Source organism: Poecilia reticulata, chromosome 3 (genome assembly GCF_904066995.2).
Source record: "Poecilia reticulata chromosome 3, P_reticulata-male-v2, whole genome shotgun sequence".
Classification (NCBI taxonomy): Eukaryota; Metazoa; Chordata; class Actinopteri; order Cyprinodontiformes; family Poeciliidae; genus Poecilia; species Poecilia reticulata.
The window spans coordinates 8,747,015-8,765,650 of NC_088832.1; the positions used below are offsets into that span (position 1 = coordinate 8,747,015).

Below are 18,636 nucleotides of genomic sequence, written 5' to 3' on the forward strand. Positions count from 1 at the left end.
TCTTGCTCTCTGTATCAGCGCAGCTTCTGTATGGCTAGATCGCTGTTACTGTCTCTTACTCTGCAGTTGTGGAGTCACAATGTCTGGGTTCATGAGCGCCCCCTGCGATGAGGCAAGAGAACTGCCTGCCTCACCTCGAATCTGTTCTCTGCTGTTTTTGATCGCTCCTTAGCACACGAAGAAACACGTTACATACATAGTTGGTTACAATAAAAACACAGTACATTAAATCCATAAACTAAATTATGGAAAAGCTGTTCATACATTAAATGTTTTTAACCATTTTATTGGCGACGTACAGACAGGAGGAGCATGCTCTCATAGAGTGGCAACTGGTGCAGTTAGCGAGAGGTTGCGCAATCCCAGGTGAGGCTCAGTTCGCTGCTGCCAGCTGAATAAAATAACATCAGATTTGGTTAAATTAAATGAAAAATAGGTACTTTATAGTACAAACCACAGGGTGAAAATATCTTTATAAATGATTTTATTATTATATATTATCTTTCCATGATGACAGGTGAGGCTCTGCCTCACCTGCCTCCCCTGACTGCACGTCACTGACCTACCGTATAGGCATATAAGTTATTCTAATGGCAACACTTTTAATGCGTTACTTATGGTGTGGTCGATGTGTGCAGGGACCCAGAGCGATTTTAATTTCATGTCTTATTTCACCGCAATTGTGAAATTCTGTTCTTTTCTGTGACATTAACATAATTTGTAATGGAAACCCAACAATAAGGCAAACTCATTTTAATTTGATCAATAGTAGTATTAAATAATATTAAAGTGTAAACACTGTTCTGCAAATTCTTAACTCTTGACATGCTAGGACTTCATGTGAGAGGGTGGGGACCAGGGACGGACTCAGTAGGTCGAGCTTGGAACCCGTATATAACTGCTCGCAGTTCTAATTATTATTGCTACGTTCCACAGATTAGTTTTCAGTAATTCTCAGTGGGTCACAAAAAAGTGTCGAGCTCGTCACTCTGTGAAGATTACTCACTCTGATCCAGCGCACTGTAATCAACGCGGTAGCGGGTAACAGCCCCTCGGCTGTGCTGTGAAGTCAGCGGCTGCCACACCAGCCTGATGTCAGTGGGGGACGTGCTGGCGACGGAGAGCTGAGGAGGTGCGCTAGGAACTACGAGTGGAAAGGAGGAGACAAGCCAAGCTAGTTGCCATGCACAGTGAGTCCAAAAATGTTGATAAGAGTTTGACAACACAGCAGCGTTGAAAAAAAAAAATCCGATCCATTTGTAGAAGCAAAATGAAACTGAAAAACAGAATGTGAACTTCATTTTGCCAGTGAAGTAACTACAAAATTGAAAGCATTTTTGCATGGGTAGCATTGATCATTTGCGAAGACCTGCAGCTGAACATATGCTACATGGTTTAGTTAAGATCCGTTTGTGTTCCCAATCCTGGTTAAATTCGCTAATTGCTGTCCACCTCTGAGTACACCTGAATCACTCAGATGCAGCTGGAACACAAACACGTCTTAAAACATGCAGGATGCTTGCTTTTCAGTCCAAGCGCAGAATGACCTTACTTTGTAATTTTTTGCTTCATTTATGAGTTTAGTTTCATTTGCCTTTTATGAAGGTTGAAGTACTCACCGTCCTCAAGCATCTCTATGGTTATAGGCAGTGATGGAGGACTGGCTCCCATGGGCGAATACGCCACCACAAAGAAAGTGTAGGCAGTATGGGGGAGGAGCTCTTTGACGAGATACTCTGTGGTGTCGTTGCTAACTGCAAACGAAGAGTCCTGATTATCTGACCCTAAAAAGAATAAAATTGATATCAAATATGTGGATTTTTTTTTTTTTTTAACTCCTTACCACATCCGCTTAAAAAAAACCAAACCTGCGGTGAGTTGGTAGTGCACGGAATAGGCAATGATTTGGTCTGTGTTGTATTCGGGTTTCTCCCAGGAGAGCAGGGCTGTTGTGCTGGAGTACGGTGTAGCAGTCAGGTGGCGAGGGAGGCTGGGGAGACCTTCCTTCACGATGACCGTCAGCCTGGCCGTGGCGCAGGCTGTCCCGAGCCCGTTTTCGGCGATGCACTGATAGTAGCCCGCGTCCTCCAGAGCCAGCTGGTTGATGAGCAGGACCCCAGGGCTTTGCACCTTCATCCGTCTGAAGGACCTAATGGGCTGGCCGTTCTTCAGCCAGTGCAGCACTGGGAAAGGTTCCCCAGAACTGTTGCACAGAAACCTAGCGGTGTTCCCCCTGGAGAGGGACACAGACTCCGGGGGATGCACAATCACCGGAGGGGCTGTTCAAAGAAGAAAGTGGAGAATCCTTCAGAGTTGTAGCTCAAATCCAGACTGCATTTGTAAAGAAGAGCTTAGAAATCCTTGTTATGCACACACACAGACAAAAAATAATCTATTTTGCATTCCACTCTTTCAAAATATCATGCTTACTTGTTTGGGACAAAGATGCATTTTTTAAAATTTACCCATTTAATTAATGCTTTAAATTACATTAGGCCTTTAACACTGAAGATGTTTATGGGGACTATCCTCACTCAATCATCTCTCAGAAATGTCTCAAGGTAAAAGTCAGCATATAAATGGTGTAACATTACTCTTACCAGCAACGTGCAGCTCAGCAGCAGCAAAGACAAACTCTCTAGTTTTGGGCTTGTTGGCTCGGCAGACGTAGACGCCGGCATGGTGACGCCTCGTGTCCCTAATCACCAGGTTTGTTGCCAGGACGATCACGTCTGTGGAAATAGGCTTTCCGTCTGATCAAAAAAGACAAAGCGATGTGGAGCGTCAGCACAAGAGAAACTGCTGCTGGTAACTGACAGGAGCAGAGGTCTTTATTTCAGTCTTACAGATGCCAGAGAAACGTTACAAAAAGGAAATGCTTTGAAGAACACGGGACATTGGATAGGAAACCTCACAAAGTGACCGACGAGGCTCTCTGTGTTCGCAGAGATGTCTAGATGCAGTATTAACAACCACACTCTTAAAATAAGCATGTGGTTATTTTAAAGTCCTGACTTTCTTACCGGTTAGGAAAACATGTCCAAGTTACTGCAAACAGGCAAATTTACAACTTCTCATCTCACCAGCAAAGTTTAAAGAAAGAGAATAAGGTTAGGCTTAGGTTTGGGTGGTTAAGGTTTAATTTGGTGTTGGTGTTACACCATGAAAAAGGAAAGGTCTAGCAGGCACTGAAGCCTTAGGGCATTGAATGACACTAAGCGGACTAGACGGGTAGCACCAGAAGCTGTGAATAAAATAAATTTCCACTCACTTTCAAAGTAAGTGGAAATCTTTGAAAGTCTTACCTTGCCTGCTCCATGACACCAGTGGTTTTGGCTGGCCTTGTGCCACACACTCCATCACAGCAGGATGGCCGAGCACCACCGTGGCATTCTGGGGTGGCGCAACAATCACAACTGGGCCTGGGCTGTCAATGGAGCCTGTAACAAAACAATAGTTTATCTAGTTTATATACTTTGGATGAACATTATTATACCACTTTTTAGACTCCTGTTCTTCCAACCCAGAAATGAAATTAGACCAGAGGATACTTAGCAACACTGAATATGAGCACCTAGTTTACATACTTTAGATCAACATTAGATTATTTTTCTTCTTTTGCTCTTTCGTTTGATTTGTTATTTCATTTGTATTTCCTTTTAATTCCTGTAAAGCACTTTGTATAACCTTGTTGCTGAAAATGTGCTATATAAATAAAATTACCTTTACTTTTAATATCGGAGTACACTTCAATGTAAGTATTGCAAAGACAAGATCTTATGCTTTAAATTTGGTGTAAAATGTTTGTAATGTTTCAGTCTAGAACTGCTAACGTAACCCAATTTAATATTTCTTTCCACTGGACATGTGAGTGATAACAAAAGACTTCTTCATTCAGAGTTATGTACTTGCAACTTAGCTCAACAGATTCAATGAACCACTACCTGAAAGGCAGAAACAGGAGAAACAGGAGGTGGTGTGTTAGTGACGATGACACCTGATAGTGCAGAGTATTTGGCCAGAAGGTCGAGCCGAAGAGAAGATTACACAGAAGAATAAGGCTTTTCAAAGGCCCCAAAAGGTAAACCTTTATATCAGGTCATAGAACGGTTTCAGTTATCCAATGGAGGAACTCTGCTCTTCCTTAGCGACAAAGAATGCTATTCAACAAAAAATGTCTTCATGGGTTTAATAAGCGCTTGTTTCTTGATCACACCAAAGTCGCTGAGATCCAGCAAGTGTTAATGAAAGGAATAATCTCAGCAAAAACGGTCTTGCATACTGTAAACACATTACGCATTAATCATTGATATTACGTGCAGCAAACCTTGGTGATGCAAAAGGCTTTAAGTGGGTCATGCTGCCTTTGCAACAACTTTCTAGCAGAGGGTGCCTACAAAGTGATGGATCTGATAGGTGTGGGTGTAGTGCCCCGCCAAAAATAGAAGCCGTAGCAGAAAACAGACCGGAGAAAAACAATGAAAACCTCTGGCAGTGCCTGTTAATGTGTTAGGTTTTCCTCAGCTTCTGAGGTATTTCCGTCTATTACTTCAACACAAAACTGCTGAAGCGTTCCTGTGGGCGTTGAGCTATTCCATTCATGGCGCTGAAACGGAGAGAGGCGATAGCTTTAAATCTGACAGAGGTTTAATGTAAACAGACAGCATTGCCAAGTGCCTCCGTGAAGTTTTGAAAGCAGCGAGCCATTTTCCAGGAAAACTTGAAAACATGACCTCTCTGCAGTTGCAGATGAAGAGGTGCATTGATTCATGCAAGTCAAAGCACTAAATGCTGAACAAATCTCTGAAAGGCACAGAGTGTAGGACTGTTTTCAACACTCTATTCCAAATCACGCTATTGATTTTGCCTCGGTTTAAGGTAAAGGAAATCAGCGCTATTGTCCCTGTGACAGAAAAAGCAACTGAAACATGCCTCTGTGTCTACCGGACTCCGGCACTTAAAATGTCTTAGTAGCTTTAAAATGTACCTCTCAACATATCTCAGGCCTCTACAGTCTGCATATTTTGTCAGCCTTTGCAAAAATGATGCAGTCAACAACAGCAAACTGTATTTATGTGCCGCTTTATCCCACCTACAGCAGAACTAACTTGGAGAACAAAATCAGCTGTGCCATGGTTCTGTTTTTTTGTCACCTGAGAGTTCAACACATTCTCACTTTATAACTTAATTTTAGAGTTACACTCAGTCAAGTCAATCAAAAATATCCCAGAGTTCCTCAGGGATGTGTGCTCAGTTCTTTGCTCTTTACTCTGCTGACAAATGACTGAACTCACCTAATTTGCCACAAATCAACTCTTCAGTAATGGAAACGATACAACTGTGGTTTGACTCATCAGCAACACTGTGTGGATGAGTGACTGCTCTTTACTGGCAAATGTCATTTTTATGTACTTATATTTTAAAAGTCTTTGCTGGGAGAACAGATGTGCACAACCTTGCAGTTGATTCTGACATATTTGGAGTTATTTTTTCTGTCGGTAGTGATTTGTCCCCTAAAAACCTCATGTGTAACTCCACCCTTGCTGAAGTGAGAAAGGCACGTATTGCTTTAGTTATTGTTCTGGGGTGTTTTGCGACCTTGTGGATGCATTATTGTAATATTTCTTTAGGCTAGCCACACCAGGAAGGTTCACTCCGATCCAATGATTTCTTTATTTGTTGCTCTCACTGTTCTTTGAAGGAATTACAAAGTCGTATAAATGTCTTTGCAATCCTTTGTGAACTAATAGATGTGATTTATGTTGTTTCTTGACGTATTTGAGATCAGGATGTATTTTGACATCTTCCTCTTTGCCCCTCTTGCTGAATCTATTTAAAGGGATTGGTTGATTGCGTGATTCAGGCAGTGATCAGGCCTCGGTGTGACTAGTGTAAGTCATTCTAAAAATGTTGTTAGTCAAGAAGGTAATTACATTTTACTCAGGGCCAGGTTGGTTTGGATAACTTCATTTCCATTTAATAAATATGATCATCATCTATGGTGGTTTTTGATTTACTTTGGTACATTTTGAAACACTTGAGTGTGGCCAAAAAGCAAAAAAAAAAAGAAGTTTAAATTTGTTTTAAACATCAACCTTTATTGTGACCGCCAATAGTTCACTCAATTGAATAACAACAGGAGACCGAGATCTTCAATAAGAAGAAAAAGCCAACAACCTGATAGAAGATGAATGTTGCCAATAAACCCTGGCAGAATAAAGACTTCTGGATATTTCAAGCAAAGTAGTGTTGAAGGACAAGCAATTAAGATGTAAATGACTCCTGTATGTAACAAGATTAATTTACACAGTAGCACAAAAAGTGGGTATGCAGCACATGCAACGCATAGGGGCGCAGCACCAGAGGGGGCGTCAAAACCCCGTCTGTAGGGGGCGGCGCGCCGATTATGTTTTCCCATACACTTCAGCACGCCTTATGCTCCGTCACCTCGCGCACGTGACGAGGTAAATGTGGCAAGTTTTACCCTTCACGTATCGTCGTCTGGGGGAGGGGGGTAGTAGAGCGAGCATATGTTTTCCACGCGCCATCAACCTTCCCTGTGGGGTGTGGGGGTGTGGGGGGGGATTTATGCTTTCGCATCCACCTGAATAATGTGTAGTTGCACCACTGCATTTACATCAAAGGTAAAGCTTTGCAAATGAAATGTTTTTGATAAGAGACCATGCATCGATAAGTCATTTGCCAAACTACTTGATTTTAAACCCCAAAAATTATATTATATATAAATGTAGCTAATAATCTTCTGCTTAAAATCGAACAGAGGTAGTAACGGCTTAAAATGCAAGGAAGTTGATCAAGGGTAAAAGGAATCGATAGCATTTTAAGTGGAATATGTTAAAACTTTGACTTTCTCTGTTCATATGTCCATCAGCCTTCATGCCTATTTTCATCAATGCCCTTTGACTTCTCCGCCTGCTCCAGTTTTGGACATGGCTGAAGAAACCCAGCAAGTAACACTACCCTCAGGAAACTCTTGACGCTCAAGTTCTTGGAATACTTTAGCTGATGGTCAACAACTCTCTATGGTATCGTCTGACCCGCGTAGGTATAGAAATAGATTCTTCCATGTCCAGAAGGTTCGTATTTGAGGCAGCTGAAACATGAACAATTTGTTAGACTTTGCATGAGCTAAATTAAAAAGTTCCTCAATCAAAACTGGGTGTCTGTTATTAGCCCCTAAGTTGTCTCAATTAATCATTATTACAGTGACGTGAAATGATACATTTCAGTTTAGTTAGACTCACCAAATGTAGTCATATGCAAGCTTTTTAAAACACATTCTTCAACAGGAGACATTTGCACGCATTTCCTTGTTATTTGGTAATGTCGTCATTAAGCCACTTTACAACTAAATAGCAAATATAATAATTAGGGTCACTTTCAATTGGAAGGTCCCTGCCCAAGTTTTAAATTCCTGAATGATGCTTTTAGATATTATTTCAATATATAATGTAGTTTTATTCTACATTATGATTGGTGAAACAACTTTGGTAATTGTCACCAGCTGAAAACAGGAAATGCTTAGTCTGAATTCATGTAAAATTGTGTGAGCCTATTTTGATCAAACATATGCAAACACATCCGGTTTGAGCTGCATGAGGCATCCAATTACATTAAACTGATTTACTTGAACTAATCTCATTTAAACGCACAGTTATTTCAAAAATCATATCCCCTGGTAACAGAAACTACAACACACAGCTACCCTATTAGATAAGGATATTACGCTCCCTGAATAATAAAACCAATACGTAGTTCTTAATTGTATTGTCAGCATGCAACCTTGCGTGTAGTGCCACAATAATGTGATTTGCTTAGATGGATGACCTCCCTGGTGCCTCAGTGTGAAACCAGAGGACAGCTCTCTGAGGATAAACTGAAGGTGAACAATTTCTCCTGAGTCACCTTGAGACGCAGAGCGCCGGGATATGAAACGTCGCTGCAACCGACACAGTGTTGATGTTCAGCCTGTTCAAGGAATAATATGGAGACTCAATCCATGCTGAGCTTTTTAGCTTTTTAGTAGCTCAGCAGTTTTATTGATCAGTTATATTGACAGTAATTGATATATATAAGTCAGAAGTAACTCTCGATGTTAGATATGATATCCAATAGGCACATAGTTTCCAGCAAGTGCTGACTGATAATTTTTTATTCTTAGTATGATTTTCTTTTTTTTTCCCCTCCTTCCTTGATTCTGTCGCCTCCCTTGCTGTGCTTTTGATTGTGTCAGAGACTTACTTGATTCCAGTCGTCTTATTTAGCTGCAGCCTAAAATGAGCAGCACGGCTCTCCAGTGGTGCCTGATTGTCCCACTTGGTCAAGCTGCCCTAGCTCTCCTAAATGCAATATTTCAACAGGGCATATTTTTTTACAAGCTACATTTCTTACAGTATCTCCTTTCACTCTATTCACCTACCTGGATTTTACCCAAGGACACTTAAAAGGAAAAAAATAAAGCTCCACTTGAACCAGGTTCCCTATTGAAACACAGCAAAGCAGAGCAGCAGACCTCACCTGTCGTGACAGTGAGTCTAGCTTCGCTGCTGACGTTCTTCCTGGCGGAATTGGATGCAACACAGCGGTAGAAGCCCTCATCCTCTTTAGTCACCTTCAGAATCTGCAGCACCCCATTAGGAAGAGAAATGAACCTGTTGCTCCAAAGGGAAAGCAAAAAAAAAAAAAGAAAAAAGAGAGAATACAATAAATGACTTAGTACACTGATCCATAAAGCAGCAGGCTGATGAACTCTACTGTTTTGTAGTTTTCCAAATTGTTTTTTCATGTAATGGAGATTTGACCTCACAGGACTTCAGTTACTAGTTGTACACTAAAACAGGCATTTATCTAACTGTGTGTGTTGGTCTCTCTTTTCTGGTGGAACAACCCTAACACACTGACACATGGACATGAAGCTGTGCTGTGATATCAGGCAACAAGATGTTAGCATGTTTCTCCAATGAGTCCCATTGGATTGATACCAGGGGGAAAACAAAGGATGATTAATACCTCCAACATGTTGTCCTTCTAATTAAACCATTTTTCCCCCTTTTTGGCAGGGTACCTTATCTTGTTGAACAAGGCTGTCTGTGAATGTCGTCTGAATGATAGGATGTGCATGACGTGCGATGCAATGGATTAAAGCAGTCATGGAGTCCCAGCGTCACTCTTAACCACTCTTAACCTTCCTCCCATACAGCATTCAGGCGCCACATGGTTCCCAAGTTAAGCAATGCACATGGGCCTGGGTTATAAGCAATTTGAGCTATAGTTGGTTGTTGGATCAGACCACACGAGCCAACCTTGCTGCTTGGATGCAACATTGAGCCTTGGCCCACCATGAACCACTGTTCCTTCCTTGAACCAGTTCTGGTTTGGATTCTACCCAAAGCAGAACAGCAAAAAGTCAACAAGAACTGCAGTTTAAGAGATGATCTGACCAAGTCAAAGCCTTAGGCTCGCCCATTTCTTCTGCTTCTACCTCATCGGGTTCCTGGAGAAAACATTCACTTAAATCAATCCCACCCGCTGGCAGGTGACAGCAAACATAACCAAACCACAGCTACCTTAGCGGACGCGAAGAGGATGTGAGAAAAGTTTAAAACAGAGGCTGATTAAGGAGAGACCGTGAATAGGACAAGCAAATAATAAGAAAAGATGAACATGATGAGCAAAGGAGAGGGTGAAGGTTAACGGCAATTGAGGACAAGGATATAATACCTAAGAGATGGCAGAGGGTCTGAGTAAGAAAAAAAATCACCTAAAAGCAAGAGGTAACAAAAGGAGAAAAAAAAAGCCTCTGTTTCATCAGCTATCCTTTGACTGATTTCTGCGAGAGGCCCATTAGTACGGCCTGGGGTGGGAGAACCACATTGCACCAATAAGACCTCTTAAGCAGCAAGCTGTCTGGAAGTCATGTTGCGATATAGCCGACATTAACAGTTCGATCTGCGTAATAAGACCGAAAAGAAATTCACTGACCCCAGGGCCACAGCAAAATGTCTTTTTCGTTAAGCCATAAATGAGAATATTTTTAAGAGTACTGGCAAGGGAGATCTTTTGAGGAGTCGCATATTTGAATATTATTATGTATCTTTCTTTTTTTTTTTCCTTTGAGCACATAGAAGACTATTAGAGACATGTTATGTTTCCACAAGAGTAATCTTCAGAGTCCCTTCTTAAACATGTCACTTTTAAAACAAGCCCTGCTCTCAGATGTCCCCATATATGCCGGTCCAGTTTTTGACCAAGAGAAAGAAAATAAATCCTCGACTCAGCTTTTAAAGGACTGTATTCAACGTCCCTGCTACATCACCCTAACACTGAGCTGTAGTGATGGAAAGAAACATGACCGTTCAATAGGAGCAGACAGTGACCAAGAGTCAAAGATAAGTGTTTTTCTCACTGTCAGCAAAGACATGCACAAACATATAAATGTCACAGGGTTACATTGTCTTGTTTTCACTGAGGTCGATCCCTCAGCAAATGTAGATCCACACTCGTTGCAGTGAACGCTATCATACTCTTTAAAATATGCTTGCTGATATTTATCATCTGGGGTACTACATGAGCAAAAGGAAACGTATACCATGTTTTATTTTGTAAAATTTTAAATCTGAATCCAAAAAAAAGAGTGTACCCTGCATTTCAGTGAATTTCATGGAACCTTTAGTTGCAAGTTGTTTGTGGTTGGTTTCTTGTAGTTTTGCACATCCAACAAAAATGTCAATTCTTCTTTGCAGAAAAGCTCTGCCTCTGTCCTGAGAGCAGTTCTAATGTTTTGCCATGAATTCTCAAGTAAATCCAGGTCTGGACTTTGACTGGGCCAGACAACGATAAGAAGCTAAACAATTTTGTTGTAACTTTGGCTGTATGTTTACTGACACTGTGCTAGATGGTGGATCTCTACACCTGTCTTTGGCACTACCCGAGTAAAATGGTCCACCATACTTTTTCAGATTTTTTTCCCCTAACGATTTATAAAAACCTGGACTCTCGTCCTTTGCACTTCAAAAGTATGTGCTACTCTGTGCTGGTCTATCGTGTAAAATCCAAATAAAATGTGTGACTGTAATGATACAAAATATTTTTTGCAAGGCACTGTGCAGATCTCCTTTTACCAACAGCATCTGCATGAGAATATGAAATGTACTTTGGCCTAACACACGGCTTACCTCGTCTCGTCAGTGAGAGTCACTTGGTCTTTTTGCCATGTTATGACAGCTGTGGGTACTCCCTCAATCTGGCACTCAAACCGAGCAGAACCCCCAGTGGTCACTGTTTGTGGTGACGGCTCCTCATAGAAGCTGGACAGACCTACGGAGGGAACAGCAGCAATAATGTATAACCCATTGAATGAGGTCAAACACCAATATAGGATCGATAATTGGTTGATTCATTGTCGTGTCATTAGTTGGTTTAAAACGGCAACATGGTCTCAAACAGTTTGGTGTCTCTTCAAACCATTTTGCAATTTCTATGACACAAGTTATAACTCACTTGTCTTTGCAGAGACCTTTAAAAGTACAGTTTTAATTTAAACAAAAATAATATGAGTGCCTGAGGAGTGATGTGAAGCACCAGATGGCAGCAGTGAGTAAAGTCAGTAAACCTTTGACCTCTTACCCCCCCCACATGCTGGTGGGGGTGAGAAGAATGAACAAAACAGCTCCAAGTGTCCCCCACCACTTCAGCTTTAGTCCTGACTGCGATGAAAAGTACGGGGGTGGATCAAAAGAGAGAAAACACATAAAGAAGATAGAGGTGAGAGACCAAAGCAGTTTGAAAAAAAAAAGTACAAGCCAGCAGAAAACTGAAAACTCTAATGTAGATAATGAAGCTTCTAGTTAAACTCACCCTACAACGGACTGTGAGAACAAACAGGGAGGCGTCCGGATGAGATTCTCAGACATTCTGTCAATTTCGGGGACAGATTCACTGTGTGAACAGATCTGCATAATTAATTCTGAACACATTTGTCCAACTTGATGTCAAAAGTGTTCAGCAGAACCACGCGTACAATGTTTGAGAAAACTTTCGAGCTATTCGCCTGCTGGCAGGTGTTTCAGTGTCTCACAGAAGACATCTTTCAAACACTTAGGACGATACTCAGATGTAGCTATTTAGTATTGTAGTGACCTCTAACATAAGGAAATGACCTACATAGCAGCGTACCAAGACATAAAACACTGCTGAGCAAAAAGAGCATTAAGGCTTGTTTCAGTTTTTCCAGAGCACATCTTGATGATCCCCAAGACTTTGGAGAAAACAATCTGTGGGACAAAAGCTGAACTGTTTGGAAGGTGTGTGTCGTAATGCATCTGGTGTAAACGTAGCGCCCCATTTCACACAGGGAACATCATACCAACAGTAAAACATGTGGTGGCAGCGTGATGGTCTGGGACTGTTTTGCTGCTGCAGGACCTGAATGCCTGGCCAAAACACACCACCTGGATGTCTGAGGCAAAACAAGATCAAGACTTTGGAGTGTCCTGGTCAAAGTCCTGACCTGAATCCTATTGAGATGCTGTGGCATGACCTTAAATAGTCCATGCCACCGCAAGTGGGCATGGACTTTTCCACTTCCGGTTGGCAAGTGGAAACGACCCACCGCAAGTCATCACAAACACTTGATTGTTATTATAAAAACTGCATTTTGTGTTGTCTTGTGTTGTATTTGACCAATAAGTAAATAGTTTATAAGGTCTGAAACAATGACGTGTGGCAAAATATGCACAAAAAAAATCCCAGAAAATTGTGAAAGTGGGGAACATTTCTTCACACCATTGCATCCAAACAATGAATGCATGTTCTAAATAAGAATACAAAACAGTTTCTATTGATTTTTGCAGCAGTATGAATCATTGTTGCTTTTTCAGTTTTAAGAAAACGTTTTGTCCTAAAACCAATGCAGTGAATCTGTGGTGTTATCACTCAAGGTTTATCAACATGAGAATCTCATCACAACAACTGCTGGCGCTAGCGACTCGCCGTCCGTCTGTCCGTTACGGCACTGAGAGACCAAAGTTTCCCGGTGTGTACACAAAGACTGAAGGACGTGTGGTAATAGTAGCAGAAGGGATCTGATTCATTTCAGAAAGATCCTGAGCTGCCAGCTTCAGAGGAGGCGTTGATGATTAACCCCTGGCACTTCCTGACACATCGCTCCGCACCGTAGCCTAAAATCCCAGAGTTCCGCATGATGTGCGGAACTGGCGCCTGACGAGATGCCAGACTGTCCGAGCGTGGGTGAGCTCGTGAGTCGCGGGGCTTTTGGGCAAAGCTGCTCTTTACCTCACAGTGTTCGGTCCGCGTCGGTGCCTGCAGACACACTCCTTGTGTTTACATTGGTGGATTAACTTTGTGTATCTCCTCTCTAACAGTGTGTGCACACGAGGGTGAATGACAGCAGATAAGCAAGGGTGCACAGCAGCAAATGTCAATGAAAAGAGAGCGAGAGGAGAGGGGGTTGTTCAAAGAGGGCCCTTTGCCCGTATCGCGATGGGACAATGGTGACTGGCCGGCCTTCCACAGTTTAAAAGTAGAACTGTGTACATCTTTTTTTTTTTTTTTAGAATCTCAGAATTTGAGATAAAATTCCACAGCAGATCCATCCGACACCCCAGTTATCACCCAATGTGGTTAAAAACTGACTCAGTGGTGACAACAAAGGTACGTTTTCATTGACGGTCTCACAATAAAGGCGACATTCCAAAACACAGCTATAAATTAGGATGGATTAGGCGTCCTGTAGTTGCAAAGCTCATAAAAATAAAAAAAGGTGCCAAATTGAGTTTATCCCCTTTTCTTTTTCTTGTCTGTCTTGACTTTCCCCCCCTGCTCTCTCCCTCTGTCTTTGTCTGTTCCTCTCTCTGTGCCCCACTCTTCGGCCCCTCGGCTATCAGATTGCAGCGTTTTTCCCCTCCCCTTGTGCAAGCAGATAATTCCACCCGTGACCTCTTTGCTACCCGGCTCTAGGGCTGAGATTGTGAAAGCTCATCAAGCATACCTCCAGCCTGGACTGGCTATTTGTAAAAACTACCATGGAGCATGTGCAGCTCGGTCAGTTCGGACACGCGAGAAGGAAAGCCCTACAATGCTGCCAAAATGAAGATTTTTTAAAAAATGTCTCCTTTGCAGTACCACGCAGGTGTAAGTTTTGGGAAAAAGATTTAAACTTTTTTTTTAAAAGGCCATATTGGTTTGTAGAAGGACATCATTAAATACATTGGGATTTTACAAAACTGTCTCATAATTACTGTAGGAAACTTAATTACTTCATGTTCAACAAACACCCTGTGCCTGACCTCGTTTGTGTTTATTTCCCTTCTGCAAATAGACTGTCTGCTGTCTTTGTCTACACACTGAAGGAGAAAAGAAAAAAATCCATCGCTTTCAGAAACTGTATTTAAAAAAAAAAAAAAAGGAGAGAAAGTCCTTGTCCGTCTCTATGCTTTTCAGGGACAAGCACATGATTCATACTTACACGGCGACTGCGAAACCAGAGCAGGTGGCTCTCCTAATGTGTTTTCACAGATGTGATCTCTGCTACATTCTCTCATCACTCTCATTCCTGCGAGCGAAGACACCGGGGGGGGGAACGAGGAGATCTGCTCGAGATCTGATGACCAGGCAGACCGGCTTCGGCCTGCCTCACATCCGACGCCTCGTTTCGCACTTCTGGTTCGATTTAAAAAGTTCTTGCAGAGAAAACCCTTCACGCGCAGACTGAAAGATGCACTGACGTTGTGTACACTCCTGAAATTACGCATGTTGTTACAGTAACATGCGTAATTTATTGTACTGTGGTTTTATACGATATGCACTACCAAACATTTTGTGTGTATTTGCGAAGGGAAAATAAAATGTGATGCTTTTATTTATTTAGAGGAAAATGTGATATTATTTCATATGAATTTGTATTTTGTCCCTTTAAACCTGATGCCCCTACAAACAAATCCACTTGAACTAGTCGCCACACGTCATTAGTAAATAGTATTGGAGTGTAAAAAACTTGAAATTTGGGTGAAAATTCATCTTCTAGTAGGATTATCCTAAACATACAGTCAGGAAGTTACAATGGACTATTTCAGATCTGAGCAATTTCACAAGTTACACTGGACCAGTCAAAGTCTACACCTAAATACAATTGAGAATCTTTGGCAAAACTTGAAAATTATTCTTTACACACACTCTTCATCCCCCACCCAACTAAGCAGAAGCTGTTTGCAGTAAAAGAAGATTCTACAAAAATAGTACCCCAAACAGGATGAGTACATGTGAATGCCGCACACTATTCAGTTTTTTTGCAGTAATATTTCTTGAACATATAAATCTCTGCTGCCTTTTTGGGGGGTAGAGAGGTTAAGCATAAATAATTGTAATAAAATACATTGAAGATTGAAACTGTAGTGTAACTACAAGGGGGTGTGGATCCTATTGCAAAGCCCTTTCATTATGTTAAAGGCTATAACCCTCCAAATTCTCCTCTGCTTTTTTTCCACTCTCCGTAGCATTTAATCTAGCATCTCCCCCGGCCCCTCCCTATTAGTACTTTAGTCCTTATTGTTCCCCAAAGAAAAGAGCCTCATAAATAAGCATGCAGCAGCTGACAAAAGACAGGAGATCCACAGTGGATGGTGTCTCGTCTTACACAAAGCTAATGACCGAATAAAGAGCAGAACTTGGGAGTTTGAGGGAAAGACGGTCCTTCAGTCAGACAAAAACTCCAATCTATCCCCTGCTGCTTCATATCACGATCTTCCAGCTAATTGAAAAATGGCACGACTTTGTGCGAACCTGTGGGGTCGAGAAACACGGTCGTCATTCAAAGAGCAGAAGAAGAAAGCCCAACGAAAACGACTTTCTCCACACGCTAAGGGAGAGCAAGTGTCCGGCTGCAGAGGACAAGTTATTATTGATGCACAGATGAAAAGGCCGGTCATCAAGCGGCCAGAATGCTTTCAAAAGGCCAGGCGACAAGCAGATCAAATACCTAAATGTCTGATTTAAAAAAAAAAACAAAAGCTGAAACACTGAATCAAAAACTTTACCACTGAGCAAGACTGACATAAACTAAGTTGCATAGAGGAGGCGCACCATGTCTAGCTGCTAATGAATATGCTCTACTTGTGCCACATAAACCTTTACAAAATGACTGGTAAAGCTGAAACCAAAAGTTGTGTGGATTTTCCACTTAAACGTACGGGATTCTCCCACTTTGTTTCCTACAAGTTGACAGTAACAAAATTGTTTCCAATCTGACTCATTGTGGGCAAGAACTTCCATAATGCCCTCCTCTAAACAGCTGCAATGCAACTGTTAATCATACCAAAATGCCAGATGCTTGTACTTCTAACTTACAGTCTAAGATCACAATTAGAACTGCCTAATGACATACTACATGTAATGTGCCAGATCTGAGGCTCACATAACACTAAAAATCCTCGTTTAGTCACCGCTGCAAACAAACACGATGAACCTGTTGTCAAAATCTGTCAAGCAAGTTTTGTTGCATTTAGTTTCTTTATTTCATTCTTTCCTGAAAATGACTCTCAAATTGAACAGCTTCTCTCAACCTCAGCTTTTACTGATGAGGAGCGTGTGAAGAATTAATTGCGACCAACGCATCAACATGTGACAGGAGGAAACTGAAGTAGAACCTACAACCTTCCGATCACAAGATGACTGCTCTACCCACAGAGCCAGTCACCCCCATGGTGGGATTTATTGGATTAAGAAGTTAGAAGTCAAAATGCGTTAACATGAATTTTGGTATATTGTTGGCATCCATTGACTTTGACTCCTAATAAGGTTCTGGTTTCGACATAAAAGAATTTAAAAAAAAGGCATTCATATAAAGTTTGGGTTTAGATTTTGTAGAATAATTATCAGCATAAAAATCATTGTAAGTTGGGACTTTCAATGATTTGTGCCACTTTTCATTTTTCTTGGTGAAATGATACATAGTTTGGCATTTAAAAGGGACAAACCCACATTGAAACTGTTTACGAATGGAAATAGCGGCCTAAAATCTACCAAACATAACTCAGCATTTCTTGCACTAATTTTTAAGATAGAGTCAATTTTAGAAAACTGATCAATTTGAATGATCTCTGCTACTTCTTATCAGAAAAGGAGTCAAATATCCAGCTAGAAATCCATCAGAAGCTTGTTGTTAACTGGCTTCATCAAGGAAAACTTGCATGAGAGAAAATCCACAATAAACTCAAATGTGTGCATCCTGTTCCACCCAGATAAAACACAGCTGAAAATGATCACTGGAGTCTGAATAGAGCCAACAAACACATGCAGACAGACATCATGTAAGTCTCATCTGCAGACAGGACTGAGCCTCAGCCTTACATGAGCTCAATTACAATCTTCAAACAACAGCAGAGTGTTCGGTGAATTGTGCGACACCCACTTGCAAGCAGCACGTTGACAGTCCGGCTTGTCAGGGCTCCGATGGCGCTGGCACTCACGCAGCTGTAACTGCCCTCTACGTTCTGGGGAGGCTGGCTGTCTGCAGAGGTGGGCGACAACAAGAGGGATCCGTTGGTCAAATACCGCAGGCGATCTCCCAGCGCCTGCGGCAGGAGCTGGCCATCCTTGAACCAGGTGACATTGAAAGGAGTGTCACTGGACCCCAGGTTGCAGTCCAGCAAAAGTGGCAAACCTAACTCCAGAACCACATGGCTGGGCCCAGCACCACAGCTCAGTTCCACTGAAACAGGCTTTTCTGTGTAGGAAGAGAGGAAAAAACAGATCAGTTAACTAGGATGTACAATGACAGGTCTGGGACAGTTTATCTTTACTCCATACAACAGTTTTACGACTTTCTACAAGGAACTCTCAGAATATATGAAAAACAAAGCATTTTTCCTCACTTGTCTAACTTCTTTTACTATGTGATAAATTTGGGCAAAACATCATACTCGCTACTTTGAAACATTTTACTCGTCTCTGCAAAGTTGGCAGCACGGATGGATTTAACAGAACATTTATAAAACGGGCCGTTCTGAAATAGAGCGGAGAGCGTTTCTTGGAGGAGGATCTTTAAAAATGAGATTGGCACAGCAAGAGTTTATTGGCACCGCTGGTAAAGATCTGTAAAAAAAAAAAAGTGTATAAATCAGTCTTTCACTGCAGTGGGATAAAATGAAAGACCAATTTTTAAAATGGGTATATTACTCAGAAGGGTGGGGGAAAAAAATCACATATTAAGAAATAATTATTTCTGACAAAATCAGAGCTTCCACAAATTACATACTTTTTCTACAACAATCATTTTTCCTGTATGACAATAATTTGTCATGATTTAGCAAATATAGAACAGGGATTTATGAACCTGTTCTATGTCTCTCTCTAGTTGTTTTTTTCTCCATTTCACCATACAGATTTCCTATTTTTTAGTCCTGGATACATGATACAAGGCTGTTGTTTAATGTTTTGATTTGGCCATATGTGTAGAATCATAAAAGATCCACTTACATATTGCTACACTCTCCTATAAGGTTCTCACGGTCTTTTGAAGAGGAATGGGTTCACTGCATCAGCATCACAAACCCTCATGAACACCTAACTTTGCTTTTCTACATATTTGTTCTTCGTTTC

General features: G+C 41.4%; 1 protein-coding gene across 1 annotated transcript in view; it reads right to left on the reverse strand.

Annotated features, from left to right (window-relative positions):
- The window catches only part of igdcc4 (immunoglobulin superfamily, DCC subclass, member 4), a 58,659-nt gene that overhangs the window by 15,903 nt on the left and 24,120 nt on the right, over positions 1–18,636 (reverse strand). The window contains 8 exon segments of the mRNA XM_081605013.1: positions 1,007–1,144; positions 1,620–1,784; positions 1,869–2,279; positions 2,601–2,753; positions 3,306–3,440; positions 8,539–8,678; positions 11,196–11,337; positions 17,447–17,761. Of these exon segments, the coding sequence (XP_081461139.1) occupies positions 1,007–1,144; positions 1,620–1,784; positions 1,869–2,279; positions 2,601–2,753; positions 3,306–3,440; positions 8,539–8,678; positions 11,196–11,337; positions 17,447–17,761 (1,599 nt within the window).